General features: G+C 36.7%; 1 protein-coding gene across 1 annotated transcript in view; it reads right to left on the bottom strand.

Moving 5' to 3' along the window:
* The window catches only part of CCDC73 (coiled-coil domain containing 73), a 153,861-nt gene that overhangs the window by 78,054 nt on the left and 54,167 nt on the right, over nt 1-21,640 (bottom strand). Inside the window, exons 4-6 of the mRNA XM_046685213.1 lie at nt 6,839-6,910; nt 4,713-4,748; nt 3,721-3,795 (exon numbers count right to left, since the gene is read on the bottom strand). Coding sequence (XP_046541169.1) covers nt 3,721-3,795; nt 4,713-4,748; nt 6,839-6,910 — 183 coding nt within the window. The remainder of the gene's footprint in view (nt 1-3,720; nt 3,796-4,712; nt 4,749-6,838; nt 6,911-21,640) is intronic.

Here is a 21,640-nt window from a genome sequence, read left to right as displayed (position 1 = left end):
GAGAACTCAAGAATACAATCCCATAAACAATGCAAGAAAAAGAATAAAATATCTAGGAATAAATTTAACCACAGAGGTGAAATACTTATACACTGAAAACTATGAGACATCATTGAAAGAAACTGAAGATGACATAGAGAAATGGAAAGATATTCCATGCACACGGATTGGAAGAATAAACATAGTTAAAATGTCCATACTACCTAAACGTATCCACAGATTCAATGCAATCCCAGTCAGAATCCCAATGACATTCTCCATGGAAAGAGAACAAAGAATCCTAAAATTAATACAAAACCAAAGACCCTGAATAGCCAAAGCAATCCTGAGAAAAAAGAACAGAGCTGGAGGCATCACAATCCCTAACTTCAAAATGTACACAAAACAGCATGCTACTGGTACAAAAACAGACACATAGATCAATGGAAGAGAACTGAAAGCCCAGAAATAAAACCACACATCTATGGACAGCTAATCTTCAACAAAGGAGCCAAGAACATACAATGGAGAAAGGAAAGTCTCTTCAATAAATGGTGCTGGGAAAACTGAACAGCCACATGCAAAAGAATGAAAATAAACCATACACAAAAATTAATACAAAATGGATTAAAGACTTGGAGGTTAAGACCTGAAACCATCAAACTCCTAGAAGAAAATATAGGCAGTACACTCTTTGACATCAGTCTTAGCAGCATCCTTCAAATACCATGTCTACTCAGGCATGGGAAACAAAAGAAAAAATAAATGGACCACATCATACTAAAGAGCTTCTGCAAGGCAAAGGAAACCAGGAACAAAATGAAAAAACAATTCACCAACTGGGAGAAAATATTTGCAAATATATATCCAACAAGCAGTTAATTTCCAAAATATATAAAGAGCTCATACAACTCAACAACAACAAACAACGCGATCAAAAACTGGGCAGAGGATATGAACAGATATTTTTCCAAAGAATATATACAGTTGGCCAACAGGTACATGAAAAGATGTTCAACATCACTAATCATTAGGGAAATGCAAATCAAAACTACAATGAGATATCACTTTACACTTGTTAGAATGGCTATAATTACCAAGACAAAACATAACACATGTTGGAGAGGATGTGGAGAAAAGGGAACCCTCTTACATTCCTGGTGGGAATGCAAACTGGTGAAGTCACTATGTAAAACAGTATGGAGATTTCTCAAAAAATTAAAAATAGAAGTACCATATGATCCAGCTATCCCATTAGGGGGTATTTATCCAAAGAACTTGAAATCAACAATTCAAAGAGACTTATGTACCCCTATGTTCACTGCAGCATTATTCACAACAGCCAAGATATGGAAGCAACCCAAGTGCCCATTGACTGATGACTGAATAAAGATGTAGTATATATATACAATGGAATACTACTCAGCCATTAAAAAAAGACAAAATTTTCCCATTTGCAACAACATGGATGGACCTTGAGGGTATTATGTTAAGCAAAATAAGCCAGACAGAGAAAGACAAACACTACACAATTTCACTCATGTGGAAGATAAACAAACACTTAGACAAAGAGAACAGATTAGTGGTTGCCAGAGGGGATGGGGGCTGGGAGTTGGGTGAAAGGGGTAAAGGGGCACCTATATATGGTGATGGATAAATTAGACTATTGGTGGTGACCATGATGCAGTCTATACAGAAACTGATAAAGAATGTACACCTGAAATTTCACAATGTTATAAACCATTACGACCTCAATAAAACAATTTTTTAAAACAGAAAAAGAAAATCCTAAGAATAAAATATTTAGGAATAAATGTAATCAAAGTGGTAAAAGACTTGTACACCAAATATTATAAAAAATTGATGAAGAAAATTTAAAAAGACAGATACATGGAAAGACATCTTATGTTCATGGATGGAAGAATTAATGTTGTTTAAATGTCCATATTGCCCAAAGTGATCTACAGATTCAATGTAATCACTATCAAAATCACAACAGCAATCTCTACAGAAATAGACAATGCAATCCTAAAATCCATATGGAAACACGGAAGACCCTGAAGAGCCAGAGCAATCTTGAGGAAGATAAACAGCTGGAGGTATCATGCTTCCTGATTTCAAAACACATTTCAAAGCTACAGTAATCAAAACAGTATGGTACTGGCATAAAAATAGATATATTGACCAATGGAACAGAATAAACAGCCCAGAAACAAATGCATCCATCTATGGCCAACTGATCTTCGACCACGGTGCCCAGAATAAATAATGGGGAAAGGATAGTCTTCAACAAATGGTGTTGGAAAAACTGGATATCGAAATGCAGAAGAATGAAACTAGACCCTTATCTCACACCATATACAAATCTCATACCACATACAAAAATCAATTCAAAATGGATTAAAGACTTAAATATAAGAGCTGAAACTGTAAAACTACTAAAAGAAAACACAGGAAAAGAGCTTCTTGACATTAATCTGGGCAATGATCTTTTTGGATATGACACCAAAAGCACAGGCAACAAAAGCAGAAATAGACAAACGAGATTGCACAGAACTAAAAGGCTTCTGCACAGCAAAGAAAATAATCAAGAGTGAAAAGCCAACCTACAGAATGGGAGAAACATTCTCAAACCATATATATGATTAATGGTTAATATCCAACATATACCAAAAACACACACTCAACAGCAAAAAACCCAAATAATCCAATTAAAAAATGGGCTGAGGAACTGAATAGACATTTCTCAAAAGAAGACATACAAATGGGCAACAGATATATAAAAACGTGCTCAACCTCACTAATCATCAGGGAAATGCAAATCAAACCCAAAACGAGGTATTCTCCTCACACCTATTAGAACGGCTATGAACAAAAAACAAGAGACAACAGAGGTGGTGAGGATGTGGAGAAAAGGGAACCCTTATACTACCTTAATTAGACTAAAGGAAGAAAATTCATCATCTGCTTAAACAAATTCACACTATGGTGTGAATTACGTGGTAAAGGGAGTGGCCATCAGAATCCTTCCGTTGTAAAAATAGATTTTGCTCTGTCATTAATGTTATCTTTAGGGTGATACTTTGAAATCATGTGACTATCTTCTCCCCCAACAATCTTTATTTTACTCTTTTTCTCGTTTTATTTTTTGTCTTCCTCACTGGAACATAAGCTCCACAAGGGCAGAGATTTTTGTCCTTTTTATTCATTGCTGTATCCCCAGTGCTTAGAACAGTGCTTGGCACATAGATCTTCAATAAATATTCAGTGAATGAATCATTGTTAGTTGTATACCTCTGTATTCTCTATGAGACCAGGAACAACATAAAGGCAAAAGTGATGTTTTCTTCATTTTTATATTTGCAGAAAATAAGCACAGTACTTAGCAAATAATAATGACTAAATTAATGCTATTTTATTTTAATTTTTACAGACTATGGTAAATCAGTCATAATATATAGGACTGACTTCTTTTCCTCATCTATAAAGCGTCAAAAATAATATATATCTAATTACATTACTGTAAGAATAATGAAAGTTATTTTAATATTTCTTTTTAAAATGAAAGATGAAGCAAAAATCCTAATTTGAAATTCAAAGTTTTCAGGAAAAATCATTAAATAATGTATTATATGACATATGAATTTTTGTCTGCTTTGCTAGCTTACATGTTTAATGATGTTTTAGTGATACAATGCTAAAATACCGAACTACTTTTTAAGCAATACTAAGTTACTTTACCTGTAGTGCTTTTAATGTTTCCTTCAATCCTTCTATTTCTTTTTCTTTTATTTCTGTAGCAAGTTGATATTTTCCCTTAATTAAAAAACTATTTCAGTATCTTCCAATGTAAATGACATTATTCATGGGGAAAATATAAAGGCTCAAGGAGCAAAATCTCAACTTTAAACCCAAAACTTCACAGGCTTTAAACCTGTATCTGCACTACAACATACATTTCTAATGACTTCAAAATATCATAAAATTACAATAAGACCTATATAAGATCACAAATATCATGAAATGGGAATTATTACAACAACAAATCATTTTATCAGTAGAGCATTCCTGATAACTTACAGACACAATATAATTATTTAATTCATATAGCAAGAATAAATACATTCTAATTAGTAACATATAAGTACATTTGTCTTATAAATACATGGGAGAATTTTTTAAAGTCTTTTGCTAAAAATAAAAAACTATAAATTATTAATATTCTAAATGATATGTCCTTTAATATAATAAAACCATGTATTAACTATGAAATACTAGAGAAAATATTTAATGCAGATGAATTTCTAGGATTGTTTGGAGTTGTGTCCTTTTCCAGTCTGTCTACATCCAGATGCAAATCATTTTAATGTTTTTTAAAGAAGGTAATTACATTGAAAAAGCACTAATAATATATTATACTTGATAGAAACATTGCAGTAAAATGGAAAGAGCATTAACTTGGGGGCTGACGAGATGTGAGTTCTAGTCCTAACTGTGCCTCTTCAAAATGGGAGCTTCAGCAAGTCATTTAATCTTACTAGGCCTCAGTATTCTCAAGTGTAAACTAACAGAGGTCAAGTAACATAATTCCCTTGAGTCCTTTCTGCTTCTAAGATTTTAAGCAAGTAACAACCTTCCTTAGTTTATTACTAATGCTCCTTTCCATTATGGTGAAGAATTGATAATTAAACGCATTTAACAATACTTTAAATTATTAAAAAATTAATAAATACCTTTTCTTCTTCCAAGGTACACATCTTCATTTGCAACTGATAAACAATTTTAAAAATTAAAATACAGGTAAGTAAACTGTTAACAGTGATTTAAACTGGTCAGTGAAACTATAGAAATATTTTACATTCTATATTGTTTTAACTTAAGACAATATGAATATGCTTTTACATTGAGAAGATAATAAAAGATATAAAAGGGGGAGGGGAAGCCAGTCACCAAAGGAAATGAACAATTTAATCACACTGATTAGAGATACCAATCATCCCTGAAAATTTAGTTTTTCTCTCCAGAAGTTTTTTTCTTAAATGTTTCAATATTTTGCCATCTACTCACAAATAATAACATGTAACATTTTCTGCAGGCATACTTTTATAAAAAAAAAAATATCATTTGTATTTGCACTGACTGTATTTTCTGAAATTAAAAAAAAATCCGGGGCTGGCCCAGTGGCGCAGCAGTTAAGTGCACACATTTTGCTTCAGCGGCCCGGGGTTCGCCGGTTCGGATCCCGGGTGCAGACATGGCACCGCTTGGCAAGCCATGCTATGACAGGCATCCCACATATAAAGTAGAGGAAGATGGGCACAGATGTTAGCTCAGGGCCAATCTTCCTCAGCAAAAAGTGGAGGATTGGCAGCAGTTAGCTCAGGGCTAATCTTCCTTAAAAATCCATGTGGCAGTCTAAGAAATAAATAATGACATTTTACAACAGAAAAACAAAAGTGAACATGCCAAAGAAGCTAATTAAATATTCCAAGCAACGCAAGCATACTAGGCAAAGCTGTCAGGAAATAACATTTTTCTTTGGAACCTCTCTATCTCATTTTCCATATTCCTCACTTACATTCAAGAATCCTTTCTTTAAAAAAAACAATGGGCCAGCCCCAGTGGCCTAGTGGTTAAGCTCAGTGTGTTCTTCTTCAGGAGCCCGGTTTCAGTTCCCAGGTGTGGACCTACACCACTCATCTGTCAGTAGCCATGCTGTCACAGTGGCTCACATACAAAAAGAGGAAAATTGGCAACAGATGTTAGTTCTGGGTGAATCTTCCTCCGCAAGAAAAAAAAAGAAAGAAAGAAAACAAAAAAAAGCAAGGAAAAAAAGGACCCAAGCACTTTCTCCTCTACCCTTCAGATACCTAAATATTCTTACCTTTCCCAAAGTCCCTTGTGATAACAGAAACACAGACTTGGTCTCTCCTAGAGAATACTAGGCTGTATATTTGGATTCTGCTTCCTTACCCTTCAATTAAAACTCCCATTACTTTGGTGAGGCCAATCTCAGACTAAAAGAAATAAATTTTATCATCTGCTTAAACAAAACGGTGTGAATTACCAATAACCCTAACCCACCAGTGATTTATATTATATAGGTTTATTTCTTTTTATGCATTTCTCTTTCTAAATACACACACCTGTATGGAGATGAAGACAAAAAAGAGGGAAGGAAAAAGGAAGAAAAAATGGTGATGTTGAGATGACCACAGGGAAAACATTTCTAGAGGACATGTTCCATGAGCACACTTCTTACACTTACATTTTCTAACTAGGACTGATGAAAAATTTGAGGTAGTAAAGAACAGCTATAGAATTTAAAATAACTGAAGGAGCTGCTATTCATTTCTTTAACATCTTTTTCTTTTCTATTTTCTACTATTTCTTCATTGCTGACAGTATTTATGGAGGCTTCACTGCATGATAATCGCATCTCCTCATCCTTCACATCTCCCTACTTGCCTCTCAGCTTTTCATCAGTGTTATAATTCTGGCATGGGTAAAGGAGTAATGTGGAAAAGATTAAGATCCTAGGTACTCTTATCAAAGAGAGACGGGGAGAAGATAAAGAAAGAACAAGAACACACACATCACTAACCTGATTTATTTAGGACAGACAAAAACACACCTCCAAGAACATAGTTTTTTGTATTTCTCTCCTTAACTAACTCATTCTACATTACACTTTTTTTATGAGTTGTGATTCAAAATAACTTTATTCATTTCCTGCTTCCAATAATATCCTTTTCGTCTTCAGTGAGTAGAGAGAACAACTTATAATATTCATTGCGGGGGGGGGGGGGGGATGTGCAGTATTTAAAACCGCAGTGTTTGTCTATCCTTATGAAATTACCTGCTTTTTAAAAACTGTCATTGCTTCTTTGTGTTGCTTTGCTAATGTTTCCTTTTGATTCCGAAGAGTTTCCTATTTTAAAAATTATGAAAAGTTAAAACATAAATTCTAGCAACTCTTTTAAATTTTAATTAACAATTTAAACAAAAATTAAACATATTTGTATATATTATTTTATGCTCTTGAAATGCAACTTTAAACCAATTTTATGAGTTTTTAACTGTCACGGAATTAGCATACAATAAAATTGCTCCCAGTTGCTTATTCATGATAAAATACATTGCTTTTTAAATTTTTAAACTCTGAACATAGATTGCTCCAAAGTTTTCTTCAAGAAAATATCTTTCATCAAAGGTATTAAAATGAACAATCCTAGTACACAAGCAGACTATTCTTAGTTACCAAAGAAACCTATTTTATTATCTAAGCACAAATGTTCACACGGCAACATATGATTCTTTAAATTCACCGAAATAATTTTTATGAAACCAAAACTACCAAAGGTCACTCTTGAAAAAAAATACATGATTCCATTTCTTTTTTTTCTCCCTGCTCCCCATTTTCGGTAGAAGTTGTATGTTCTGTCCTTTAGATTCAGGACGATCTTAAATTTTTTCTTCTATTTTTATCAAATAATTCTATAATTTTAAAAAATAGATCTAAAAGTGGCAAAAACTTTCCAAATGTTTGTTTTTGACTCTCTGTTTCTAAATATACATTGATTTATCAATTTAAAAAATTTACCTACTGACCTTCTATTATGATAGCTGGGAATTTAGCTTTCTTGTACAACCATTACCCTGCAACTCCTCCCTCTATTTTTCCAACAAAGTGATATAAAAATTGTGGCTTAAATATATAGTCAGTATTTATACTATTATGACTATGCAATTTTTATTCAGTGCTGAGCCATACAGTATACCATGACTACATTTCTATTCTCAAAGTTTTATTTTTCCTGAAGTTAGCAATTACTTTAAAATACTATCATTCCCACAGCTAATTTTAAAAAATAATAATGCCAGTTCCCAGATCTGTATCAACTGGCTCATATTCTCAGAGGAAAAAAAAATTGAATGGAAAAGGCAAGGTGAGAAGATCCCAAGAATGGCTGAGGGAATCCCAAACTGTACAGGAAACTAGACAGATTTAGAAAAGCTGTAGATGTTGGACAAAATCCTTCAGAGGCGATTGTCCAAAGTTTTTCCTGTGAAAATAAATTCGACCTAATCCACTCCTGTAAGCAAGGAAAAGAATAAGTTTATTGGAGACCTCAGGGATAGGTTCTCTGAAGACTAGATTCTGAAGGTACATGTAACCTCCAGCTCTCTCCTCACTTTCTGTGAACAGCCTTAAATCCAGAAATAGAAGCTTTACTACGCAACAGAAACTGGCATGAGAAATAGCCAAATCTTCAAAAAGACTTAGAACAAAGGCAGAATAAATGGATGGCCTTATAGATCAAACTTAATGCTCCCAACTGCAGTCATCAAGCACCGGAGGAGTGAGTGTCTTGGTAAAGGTACTTGTAGACGCTTATTATAAGCAGAACTGCAGTCCAAAGCCTAATACAGAAAGGATGAGTCCTACCCTTTATCAGTCTTCAAATACTGTTCTCCCCCAGTCAAGAAACTCAACTGGGTGAAGATAAAGATTTGTTCAAGACATCAAAGTCATAAGTAAAATAACCATTGCCCCAGTTCTTTGTAATAGTGAGTCCAAATACTATTTTATCTTCAGTGCTACCTGACTCTACAGATTTTACCACTATAAATATGTGTTCTGCTTTCTATACTGTCCCTTTAGATCAAGTTAGTTTCACCTGTTTGTTTTGTCCTGGGATAGTCAACAATTTACCTGGAGAGTCAGGGCTCAGGGGTTTACTGAGGAACCTTAAGGACCTTAAATTTCCCTGTAACTCTACCCTTATACAATACGTGGGCAAGTTTTTGCTATGTTCTAAAGATGAGGAGAGCTCTAAGACTGACTCCAGTCATCCACTTACTGTTTTAGCTCAGAAAGGGCATGAAAATTCCAAAGAAAATTTAGAATTTTGTCATAATAAAGTACATTATTTAGGGTATGATGTATCCCAAGGAGGTAAATCTATCATTCCTGATAAATAATAAGCCATTCAATACTTTCCAAGGCTGGTTACTAAGAGACAATTAAGAAATTTTCTGGATTTCACTGGCTACTGCAGACATTGAGTTCCAAACATCTCCAAAATTGATACATCTCTATATAATTTAAGTCCTCAATAATGGAACCTCTCCCTTAGGAACTTAAACATGAACACGAATTTTTTATTTAAAAGTAACTGTTCAATAGTCACCCCCCTCTCCCCCCCCCCCCCACCCCGCCACTGAGGCCTTTCTAATTGTCATAAAACTTTCTATTTGTGTCTCAACAATGTTGGCAAGCCCTTAATACTCTAACACAACACCAAAGCTATCATCAGGGTCCAGCTCTTACTACAATCTCCCCTGGACCCAGGGCAAAAGCCTACTCCTTATCTAAGGACAATATTAGCTGTAGCCAAACTAGTAGAGGCCTCTATTGCCTTGGTTTAAGGGTCTGATGGTTCTGTATAACGTACAATCCTTGTTGCTTAATGAAAACACATTTTCAGCAAGCAGGCTTACCTCCTATGAACTTTTATTACTTTCTCTCTTATGTATTCCTACTCAGTGCTATACTTTAAAGCCTGCTACTCTTTCCCCATTACCCAAAGAAAGGGAATTCTATGAGATCTAGCCTCTGCCAAGCAATGACTCTGCCTCAAACAGATCTATGAGAAACTCCATCTGGAAAATCTGTTTAATCTTGCTTGTTGACAGATCATTTTTTGAAACTGAAATGGGGAAATATCAGGCAGAATACACTGCAACAGTCTCAAACAACTCCTAAAATAGGACTCCTTACCAGAGGTAAAATCAGCCCAGATGACAGAACTTATCCCACTTAGCAGAGCTTGCCAATTGTCAAGAGAAAAGACAGTTAATATAACACTAATATCAGGATATGCCTTTTGGAGTAGTCCATGATTCTGGAATATTGTAGAAACAATGAAGGTTTCCAACCTCAGTAGGAATCCCAATGTAAAACGGCCAACCGTTTTAAGTGCTCTAATGCTTCCTAAGGAGGTAGCTGTCATAAAGCCATACTAAAAGGGATAACATGAAGGCTAAAGGAAATGTCCTCATTTATCTTTATGACACATGGGCAGCTCTCAGTCAGGACCTGGCCCTTATGATACTCCAAAAAGCCAAATCTTTGTAGAGATTTCAAAATGCTATTTTGGAATACCCATGACTGGCTTCAGAATTTGAAAAAAATACATGATTGCAAATTACAAAATAATCTCTGGCATTTTTAGGAGAGACAATTTGTGGCACCAGAGAACCTCAATGGAACTTCGCAAAAATTTTTACAAGAAACTGCCCATCAGAGCAAGGACACACTAAAATTCTACTAGCATTGGCGAGAAAATTCTTCTAGGACTGCTGAACATGTCTCTGGGACACGTCTCATTTGTCTCCAGCACAATCCTGGTAAAAACTGTTATCCTTGGAAACCCAAGCTTCAGGATCCCATTGAACATGTCCAAATGGATTTCCTAAAATTAACCCATGCAGTGGGTTCTGAATGTGTTCTGACCATTGCTTGCTACTTCTCTGGGTGGACTGAAACTTTTTCTTGCCAGAGAGCTACAATTATGAGAGTAGAAAAAATAACTTGATTTTGTGTTCCCAACCTACGCATCTCCAGTGACAGAGGCACTCATTTTACTGAGACTGCTATTAGAGAACTTTGCAAAGCCTTGTCATTTATTTAGAAATGTCATTGCCCCCATCATCTTCAATCTTGAGGAAAAACAGAGCTAATAGAATATTAAATCTGACACTTTTTTCTTTTATTATGATAGTTTACAACCTTGTGAAATTTCAGTTGTATATTATTGTTAGTCACGTTGTAGGTACACCACTTCACCCTTTGTGCCCTCCCCCAAACCCCTTTCCCCTGGTAACCACCAATCAGTTCTCTTTGTCTATATGTTATCTTCCACCTATGAGTTGAGTCATACAGAGTTCGTCTTTCTCTATCTGGCTTATTTCACTTAACATAATACCCTCAGGGTCCATCCATGTTGTTGTGAATGAGACGATTTTGTCCTTTTTATGGCTGACTAGTATTCCATTGTATATATATACCATATCTTCTTTATCCAATCATCAGTTGCTGGGCACTTAGGTTGCTTCCACGTCTTGGCTATTGTAAATAATGCTGCAATGAACACAGGGGTGCATGGGACTTTTGGAATTGCTGATTTCAGGTTCTTAGGATAGATACCCAGTAGTGGGATGGCTGGGTCATAAGGTATTTCTATTTTTAATTTTTTGAGAAATCTCCATACTGTTTTCCATAGTGGATGCACCAGTTTGCACTCCCACCAACAGTGTATGACGGTTCCTTTTTCTCCACAATCTCTCCAACATTTGTCACTTTTGGTTTTGGATATTTTTGCCATTCTAACAGGTGTAAGGTGATATCTTAGTGTAGTTTTGATTTGCATTTCCCTGACGATTAGTGATGATGAGCATCTTTTCATGTGTCTATTGGCCATCCTTATATCTTCTTTGGAGAAATGTCTGTTCATGTCCCCTGCCCATTTTTTGATCAGGTTGTTTGATTTTTTGTTGTTGAGCTGTGTGAGTTCTTCATATATTATGGAGATTAACCCTTTGTTGGATAAATAACTTGTAAATATTTTTTCCCAATTAGTGGGTTGTTTTTTTTGTTTCAATCCTGTTTTTCCTTGCCTTGAAGAAGCTCTTTAGTCTGATGAAGTCCCATTTGCTTATTCTTTCTATTGTTTCCCTCATCTGAGGGGTTATGGTGTCTGAAAAAATTCTTTTGAAACTGATGTCAAAGAGTGTACTGCCTATATTCTCTTCTAGAAGACTTATTGTTTCAGGCCTAATCTTTAGGTCTTTGATCCATTCTGAGTTTATTTCTTTGAATGATGAAAAAGAATGGTCAATTTTCATTCTTTTACATGTGGCTGTCCAGTTTTCCCACCACCATTTATTGAAGAGACTTTCTTTTCTCCATTGTAGGTCCTCAGCATCTTTGTCGAAGATTAGCTGCCCATAGATGTGTGGTTCTATTTCTGGACTTTCAATTCTATTCCATTGATCCATGCACCTGTTTCTGTACCAGTACCATACTGTTTTGATTACTGTAGCTTTGTAGAATGCTTTGAAGTCAGGGATTGTGATGCCTCCAGCTTTGTTCTTCTTTCTCAGGATTGCTTTAGCAATTCGGGGTCTTTTGTTGCCCCATATAAATTTTAGGATTCTTTGTTCAATTTCTGTAAAGAATGTCATTGGGATTCTGATTGGGATAGTGTTGAATCTGCAGATTGCTTTAGGCAGTACGGATATTTTAACTATGTTTATTCTCCCAATTCATGTCCATGGAATGTCTTTCCATCTCTTTATGTAGTCATCAATTTCTTTAAGGAAAGTCTTGTAGTTTTCATTGTATAGATCTTTCACTTCCTTGGTTAAATTTATCCCAAGGTATTTTATTCTTTTTGTTGCGATTGTGAATGGGATTGAGTTCTTGAGTTCTTTTTCTGTTAGTTCATTGTTAGCGTATAGAAATGCTACTGATTTATGCATGTTGATTTTATACCCTGCAACTTTGCTGTAGCTGTTTATTATTTCTAATACTTTTCCTATGAATTCTTTGGGGTTTTCTATATATAAGATCATGTCGTCTGCAAACAGTGAGAGTTTTACTTCTTCACTGCCTATTTGGATTCCTTTTATTTCTTTTTCCTGCCGAACTGCTCTCTTTCAGTTTTTGTCCATTGAGTATGACGTTGGCTGTGGGTTTGTCATATATGGCCTTTATTATGTTGAGGTACTTTCCTTCTATACCCATTTTATTGAGGGTTTTTATCATAAATGAATGTTGGATCTTGTCGAATGCTTTCTCTGCATCTATTGAGATGATCACGTGGTTTTTGTTTCTCATTTTGTTAATGTAATGTATCACGTTCATTGACTTGCAGATGTTGAACCATCCCTGTGTCCCTGGTATAAATCCCACTTGATCATGGTGTATAATCCTTTTGATGTATTGCTGTATTCGGTTTGCCAAAATTTTGTTGAGGATTCTTGCATCTATGTTCATCAGTGATATTGGCCTGTAGTTTTCCTTCTTTGTGTTGTCCTTGTCAGGTTTGGGGATCAGGGTGATGTTGGCTTCATAGAATGTGTTAGGGAGTGCTCCATCTTCCTCAATTTTCTGGAATAGTTTGAGAAGGATAGGTATTAAATATTCTTTGAATGTTTGGTAGAATTCTCCAGAGAAGCCATCTGATCCTGGACTTTTATTTTTGGGGAGGTTTTTGATTACTGTTTCTATTTCTTTACTTGTGATTGGTCTATTCAGAGTCTCTATTTCTTCCTGCTTCAGTCTGGGGAGATTGTAAGAGTCTAGGAATTTATCCATTTCTTCTGGGTTGTTCAATTTGTTGGCATATAGCTTTTCATAGTATTCTCTTATGATCCCTTGTATTTCTTTGGTATCCATTGTGATTTCTCCTCTCTCATTTCTGATTTTATTTATTTGAGTCTTCTCTCTTTTTTTCTTAGTGAGTCTGGCTAAGGGTTTGTCAATTTTGTTAGTTTTTTCGAAGAACCAACTCTTTATTTCATTGATCTTCTCTACTGCCTTTTTTGTTTCAACATCGTTTATTTCTGCTCTAATTTTTATTATTTCCCTCCTTCTACTGACTTTGGGCTTTGTTTGTTCTTCTTTTTCTAATTCTGTTAGGTGTCACTGGAGGTTGCTTATCTGAGATTTTTCTTGTTTTTTGAGGTGAGCCTATATTGCAATGAATTTCCCTCTTAGGACTGCTTTTGCTGCATCCCAAATGAGTTGGTATGGCATGTTTTCATTTTCATTTGTCTCCACATATTTGATTTCTTCAATAATCCACTGTTTGTTCAATAGCATGCTGTTTAGTCTCCACATTTTTGCCCCTTTCCCAGCTTTATTCTTGTAGTTGATTTCTAGTTTCATAGCATTATGATCAGAAAAGATGCTCGATATTATTTCAACCCTCTTGGATTTATTGATGCTTGCTATGTTTCCCAAGATAGGGTCTATCCTTGAGAATGTTCCATGTGCACTTGAGAAGAATGTGTAACCTCCTGTTTTTGAATGAAGTGTTCTATATATATCTATTAAGTTCATCTGGTCTAATTTTTCATTTAATTCTATAATTTCCCTGTTGATTTTCTGTCTGGATGATCTATCCATTGGTGTTAATGGGGTGTTGAGGTCCCCTACTATTATTGTATTGTTGTTGATGTCTCCTTTTAGTTTTGCTAAGAGCTGCTTTACAAATTTTGGTGCTCCTGTGTTGTGTGCATCTATATTTAGAAGTGTTATGTCATCTTGGTGAAGTGTCCCTTTTATCATCATAAACTGCCCCTCTTTGTCTTTCTTTATCTGTTTTGCTTTGAAATCTACTTTGTCTGATATAAGTATGGCAACACCTGCTTTCTTTTGTTCATTATTAGCTTGGAGTATTGTCTCCCATCCCTTCACTCTGAGTCTCTGTTTGTCTTTGGGGCTGAGGTTTGTTTCCTGGAGGCAGCATATTGTTGGGTCTTGTTCTTTGATCCATCCTACCACTTTGTGTCTTTTGATTGAAGAGTTCAATACATTTACATTTAGAGTGATTATTGCAATGTGGGGGCCTACTGCTGCCATTTTATCACTTGTTTTCCAGTTCTCATGCATTTCCTCTTTCTCGTCCCATGACTTTTGGACTACTAATTCAGCTAGGTAAATTTCTGTATTGGCTTTCTTCTTATTTGTAATTTGTGTCTTTATTCTTGTTATTTGTTTAGTGGTTACCAGGAGGTTTGTATAAAACATCTCATAGATGAGATAGTCCATTTTCTGATAGCCTCTCATTTCCTTAAATTAAAACGTTCCATCGCTTTTCTCTTCCCCTTCTAGGTTGTTATTGTCAGATTTTTCTCTTCTCTTCCTTCTTGTGTTGTGAGTTTGTGGTTAAAATGACAGGATTCTATTTATTCTTGGTGTTTCCCTTCCTTTTATCTTTAATGTTTTATTTAACTTTTGCTAATCTGTTCTGATGGAGAGCTGCTACTTTCTGTTATTGTCCTTCTACTTACCGCCTTTGCTCTGGGTTTTGTAACCCCTTTCCTTTTTTTAATTTTTCAGGTATGAGGGTCTTCCAGAGCATTTCTTGAAGAGGAGGTCTTGTGGCAACAAATTCCCTTAACTTTTGTTTATCTGGGAAAGTTTTTATTTCTCCATCGTATTTGAAGGATATTTTCGCTGGGTAGAGTATTCTTGCTGCAAGTTTTTGTCCTTCAGAGTTTTGAATATATCCTTCCACTCTCTTCTAGCCTGTAAGGTATCTGCTGATAGCCTTACGGAGGTTCCTTTGTAGGTTATTTTCTTCTACCTGGCTGCCCTTAGTATTTTCTCTTTGTCATTGACTTTTGCTAGGTTCACTACTATATGCCCTGAGGTCGGTCGTCTTACATTGATAAAGTTTGGAGATCTATTGGCTTCTGTCACATGGAGTTCCATCTCTCTCCCCAGGTTTGGAAAGTTCTCAGCCATTATTTCTTTGAACAGGCTTTCTGCCCCCTTCTCCTTCTCTTTTCCCTCTGGTATACTCATAATCCTTATGTTGCATCTCCTAATTGAGTCAGATAATTCTTGGAGAGTTTCTTCATTTCTTTTTAGTCTTAGTTCTCTCTCCTCCTCTGTCTGTAGCATTTCTATATTCCTATCTTCCAAATTGCTAATTCTCTCCTCCATATTATCAACCCTACTGTTCAGAGAATCCAGATTTTTCTTAATCTCCTCCATTGTGTTCTTCATCTCTAGTATTTCTGATTGGTTCTTCTTTATAGTATCAAGCTCTTTTGTGACATAGCTCCTGAACTTGTTGAGCTGTCTATCTATATTCTCTTTTAACTCGTTGAGTTTTTCAATAATGGCTGTTTTGAATTCATTGTCATTTAGGTTACAGATTTCATTGTCTTTGGGATTGTTTTCTGGGTACTTGTTATTTTCCTTCTGTTCTGGAGATTTAATATATTTTTTCATACTGCTTGATGGCCTGGATTTGTGCCTCTGCATAGAGACAGAGTTTAGTTACTGCTTCCTCTTATTTCTACTGGTGTGTGGGAGGGAGAAGCTGTTTAGACTGCACCGACCAGGAACCCTGTCAGCTGTTTCTGACTAGACCTGGGCCCCTCCTTGTAGTCACAGTGGTCCTGTGGGGTCCCTCATCAGCTGTGGGGGCAATTGCTAGGGGGCCTCAGGCTGCTGGTGCCTACTGTTGCAGACCACCTAGACACGCTCCCTCCTTAGGGTCTGCAGAGGTGTTATGGGCTTTCCCAGTGGCCGGGAGCAGGATCACCTATAGTTGCAGCTCTGTCACTGTCAGGGCCCACAAGTTCTCACTTGTCCACTATAGGAAACAGCAGAGCTATGGGTATCTTCTGCAGTCTGTGGTTAGCTCACCTATCTGTGCTACTTCTGCCCCAAGGCCTTCCAGCCTTGTGACTGCTGGTTGGGGCCTCTCCACTAGTGCTGTGCAGAGGCTTTCGCCGTGGCTGCTGTGTGACTCTGGATTTTCCCCCTGGGCCACGGAGCCAGGCCACCGGAGCTCCACCCAGCCCCTGGACACTCCCACAGGATCACTGGGTGTCTTTTGCCCCCTCTGGGACACAGCCGGAGTCCGTGAGTCAGAGGCAGCTGGCGGGCTGCTTCCCGGGATGCTCCTCTCCCAGACCCTCCCAGCGTTCTGAATGCTGGACAGGGCCTCTCCGCTAACACCAAGTAGAGGCTTTCCCTGCTGCTGGTGCGGGACCATGGAGTTTCCCCCTGGGCTGTGGAGCCAGGTTGCTGGAGCTCTACCTAGCCCCTGGCCATGCCTACGTGATCTCTGAGTGTCCTTTGCCCCCTCTGGGACACAGCCGGAGTCCGTGAGTCAGAGGCAGTTGGCGGGCTGCTGCCCTGCTTGGGATCCTCCTCTCCTGGGGCCTCCCAGTGTTCTGAATGCTGGGAAGGGCATCTCTGCTAACGCCAAGTAGAGGCTTTCTCTGCCGCTGGTGTGGGACCTTGGATTTTCCCCCTAGGGCACACAGCCGGGCTGCTGGAGCTCCACCCAGCCCCCGACCACTCCCATGGGATCTCTGGGTGTCCCTTGCCCCCTCTGGGACACAGCGGGAGTCTGTGAGCCAGCTGTGGCTGGCAGGCTGCTGTCCTGCCCGGCATCCTCCTCTTTGGGAGCCTCCGACATTCTGAATGCTGGGCAGGGCCTCTGCGCTAATGACGTGTAGAGGCTTTCCCTGCTGCTGGTGCAGGACCGTGGAGTTTCCCCCTGGGCTTAGGGGTAATCACGGGGGGCTTAGGTAGGGCTGTAGTTACCTGTTTCCACCGTTGCTCTGCCGGTGCGCGCACACGCCTGCCCTTGGTGCGTGGCAATGCTATGGGCGTGTCCGCTGAAAGAAAGCCGCTTGCAGGTACTAGGCTGTCCGGGGGTCAGGGATTGGAGAGTTTTCACCTATCTCCACCTCCTCCCGGGGGGAAGTCCGTCTGCCTTCCGATGTATAGCAGCACGGGTGTCTCAGGTGTCCTGAGATGCTATATGGATATCCTTTGTTAACCAATGAATGTCCAATTAGTTGTAGATTCGAAAGGGGAGAGACAAAGAAGACTACTCACTCCACTATCTTGGTGACGTCCAAATCTGACACTCTTGAACTTCCATGACCAAGAAGGTTACCTCTACCTCTCAAAACCATGAAGTCCACACTCTCCTACACTCTCTGGCTTCCACCATACACACTTGCTAGAGGTTGCCACATGAAGCTGGATACTTCTCCCCTTGATTTTGGAAATTTCTTTACATCAGACAAACCTGGCAAAGTACTCCAAGGGACTCATGAAATATGCTTCATAGACTTATCTCCAACTGATATAAACTGCCTTTCCTCTACATGATCTAAAATCCAGATAAACAAAAGCAGGAGAGTTTATTACCATTAGTCCTACCCTGCAAGAAACTATAAAAGGAGTCCTGCTGGTTGAAATGAAAGGACACAAGACAGTAACTCTAAGCCATATGAAGAAATAGCTTTCAGTAAAGGTAAATACATGGGCAATTATAAAAGCTAATTTTATTCTAACAATGTTTTGTAACTCCACTTTTTGTTTTCCACATGATTTAAGAAACTAATACATTTTTTTAAAAAACACAATTCTTAAGCTAAAAGCTAACATTATGATAACCTTGGTTTGTAACTCCACATTTTGTTTTCTACATAGTTTAACAGACTAATGCATTTCTTAAAATTATTAGTTTATGCTTTTGGGCATACAATATATAAAGATGTAATTTTGTAATATCAGCAACTGAAAGGGGCATAGATGGAGCTAGATAGTAGCAGATTTCTTTTTTGTTATTAAAGTTAAGCTGGTATAAATTCAAATTAGAGTGTTAGGAATGATGCTAACTGTACTCCCCTTGTAACTTGAATCCCCTTGGTAAAAAGAAAATAGCTATAAAATATTAATAAAAAACAATGAGAATAGAATTTAAATGTTACACCACAAAAATCAACTAATACAAAAGCTAATAGTAATGCAGGAATTAAGTAACAAAAAAGCCATAAGACACATAGAAAACAAATAATACAATGACCAAAGTTAGCCCCTCCTTATCACGAATTACTTTAAACGTAAATAGATTAAATTCTCTAATCAAAAGACAAACAATGGCAGAATAGATAAAAAACATTATCCAACTATATGCTGTCTATAAGAAATGCATTTTAGATCCAAAGAAACAAACAGATTAAAAGTGAAAGATGGTAAAAGATATTCCATGCAAATAACATCCAAAAAGAAAAAAAAGACACAATGAAAAATGGACTTTAAATCTTGTAACCTAAAATCTTATAACCTAAAAAGGTTACAAGAGACAAAGAAGGACATCATATATTCAAAAAGGTTCAATACAGCAAGAGGATATAACAATTATAAACATTTACACACCTAATGACAGACCATAAAAACATATGACAGAACTGGACTGCAAAAATGGACAGAACTGAAGGGAGAAAGTTCTACAGTAATAGTTGTAGACTTCAATACACCATTCTCAATAATGGATAGAACAACCAGGCAGAAGTTAATTAAGGACATAAAGGGCGTGAACACACAGTAAACCAACTAGATCTAACAGACACATACAGAACATTCCACTCCAAAACAACAGAATATACATTCTTCTTAAGTGCACATGGGACATCTTCCAGGATAGATCATATAGGCCACAAATTAAGTCTCAGTTGACTTCAAAAGATGGATATCATGCAAAGTATCTTCTCCATCCACAATGGGATGAAGTTAGAACTCAACAAGGGAAGGAAAACCAGCTGATTTGTGGAAATTAAACAACAAACTCACAAACAACCAATGGATCAAAGAAGAAATCACCAGGGAAATTAGAAAATATTTATAGATGAATGAAAACAAAAATACAACATACCAACACTTATGGGATACAGTAAAAGCAGTGCTAAGGGGGAAATTTATAGCTATAAATGTTTACATTAAAAAACAAGAAAGATCTCAAATCAACGACCTAACTTTACATCTTAAGGAACCAAAAAGAGAAGAACAAACCAAACCCAAAGGTAGCAGAAGGAAGGAAATAATAAAGATTAGAGCAGAGATAAATGAAATATCGAAAATAGAAAAATAATAGAGAAAATCAGTGAAACTAAAAGTTGTTTCTTTGAAAAGATCAACAAAATTGACAACCCTTTAGTAAGATGGACTAAGGGAAAAAAAAGACTCAAATTACTAAAATCTGAAATGAAAGTGAGGACATTACTGATTCAGTAGAATTAATAAGGATTATAAGAGAACTAAGAACAATTGTACACCAACAAATTAGATAACCTAAATGAGATGCATAATTCCTAGAAATGCAAAACCTACCAAGACCAAATTACGAAGAAATAGAAAATCTGACTAGACCTACAACTAGTGAAGATTTTGAATCAGTAATAAAAAATCTCCCAACAAAGAAAATCCCTGGACCTGAAGGTTTTACTGGTGATTCTACCAAACATTCAAAGAACTAACAGCAATCCTTCTCAAACTTTTCCAAAAATTTGCACAGGAGGGAACACTTCCTAACTCATGCTTAGAGGCCGGTATTACCTTGATACCAAAGCCAGACGAAGACAAGTGAAGAAAAGAATACTACAGACCAGTATCCTTGATGAACACTGATGCAAAAATCCTCAACAAAATATTAGCAAATCAAATTCAGCAGCATATTAAAAGGATCATATACCATTACTGAGTGAGATTTATACCTGAGATAAAAAGATGGTTCAACATACACAAATCAATCAATGTAATACATCACATCAACAGAATGGAGGGAAAATAAAACATATGATCATCTCAATTATGCAAAAAAAGCATCTGACAAAATTCAACACCCTTTCGTGATAAAAAGACTCAACAAACTAGGAACAGAAGGAAACTACCTCAACATAATAAACGCCATATGTGAAAAACACACAGCAAATCTTATACTCAGCCATGAAAGACTGAAAGCTTTTCCTCTAAGATCAGGAACAAGACAAGGATGCCCACCTTCACAACTTATATTCAACATAGTATTGGAAGTCCTAGCCAGAGAACTTTGGCAAGAAAAAGAAATAAAAAACGTTCAAATTAGAAAGGAAAAAAATAAAATTATCTCTTTGCAGATGATATGAAACCTTATAGAGCCTACAAAAAAATTGTTAGAACCAATAAATGAGTTCAGCAAAGTAGCAGGACACAAAGTCACAAAAAAATCAGTTGCATTTTTCTACATTAACAATGAACAATCTGAAAATGAAATTAAGGAAACAATCCCATCTACAATAGCAACAAAAAGAATAAAATACTTAGGAATTAACTTAACCAAGGAAATGAAAGACTTGCACAATGAAAACTAGAAAACACTGCTGAAAAATTTTTTAAAAGACATAAATAAGCAGAAACACATCCTCTGCTCATGGATTAGAAAACTTCATATTATGAAGATGTCAATACTACCCAAAGTTAGCTACAAATTCAATGCAATCCCTATCAAAATCCCAATGACAATTTTTGCAAAACGGAAAAACCTATCCTAAAATTCATATGGAATTTCAAGGGACCCTAAAAAGGCAAACAATCTCAAAAAAGAAGAACAAATCTGGGAACTCACACTTCCTTATTTCAAAACTTTCTAGAAAACTCTAATAATCAAAACTGTGTTGTACTGGCATAAAGACAGACACATGGACCAATGGTATAGAACAGAGAGCCAAGAAAGAAACTCTCACATAAATGGTCAAATTATTTTTGACAAGGGCACCAAGACCATTCAATCGGGAAAGGACAGTCTTTCAACCAGTAGTGCTGGGAAAACTGAACCTCCACATGCTAAGAATCAAGCTGGACCCTTACCTACATCATATGCAAAAACTAACTCAAAATGGATCAAAGACCTAAATGTAAGACCTAAAACTATAAAACTCTTAGAAGAAAACATAGGGTAAAATCTTCACGACATTGAATTTGACAATGATTTCTGGATATGACACCAAAAGCACAAGCAACAAAACAATTCATTAAAACAAAGAATTGTATGCATCAAAAGACACCATCAAC

Source organism: Equus quagga, chromosome 14 (genome assembly GCF_021613505.1).
Source record: "Equus quagga isolate Etosha38 chromosome 14, UCLA_HA_Equagga_1.0, whole genome shotgun sequence".
Classification (NCBI taxonomy): domain Eukaryota; kingdom Metazoa; phylum Chordata; class Mammalia; order Perissodactyla; family Equidae; genus Equus; species Equus quagga.
This window is presented reverse-complemented; position numbering and strand designations above follow the sequence as displayed.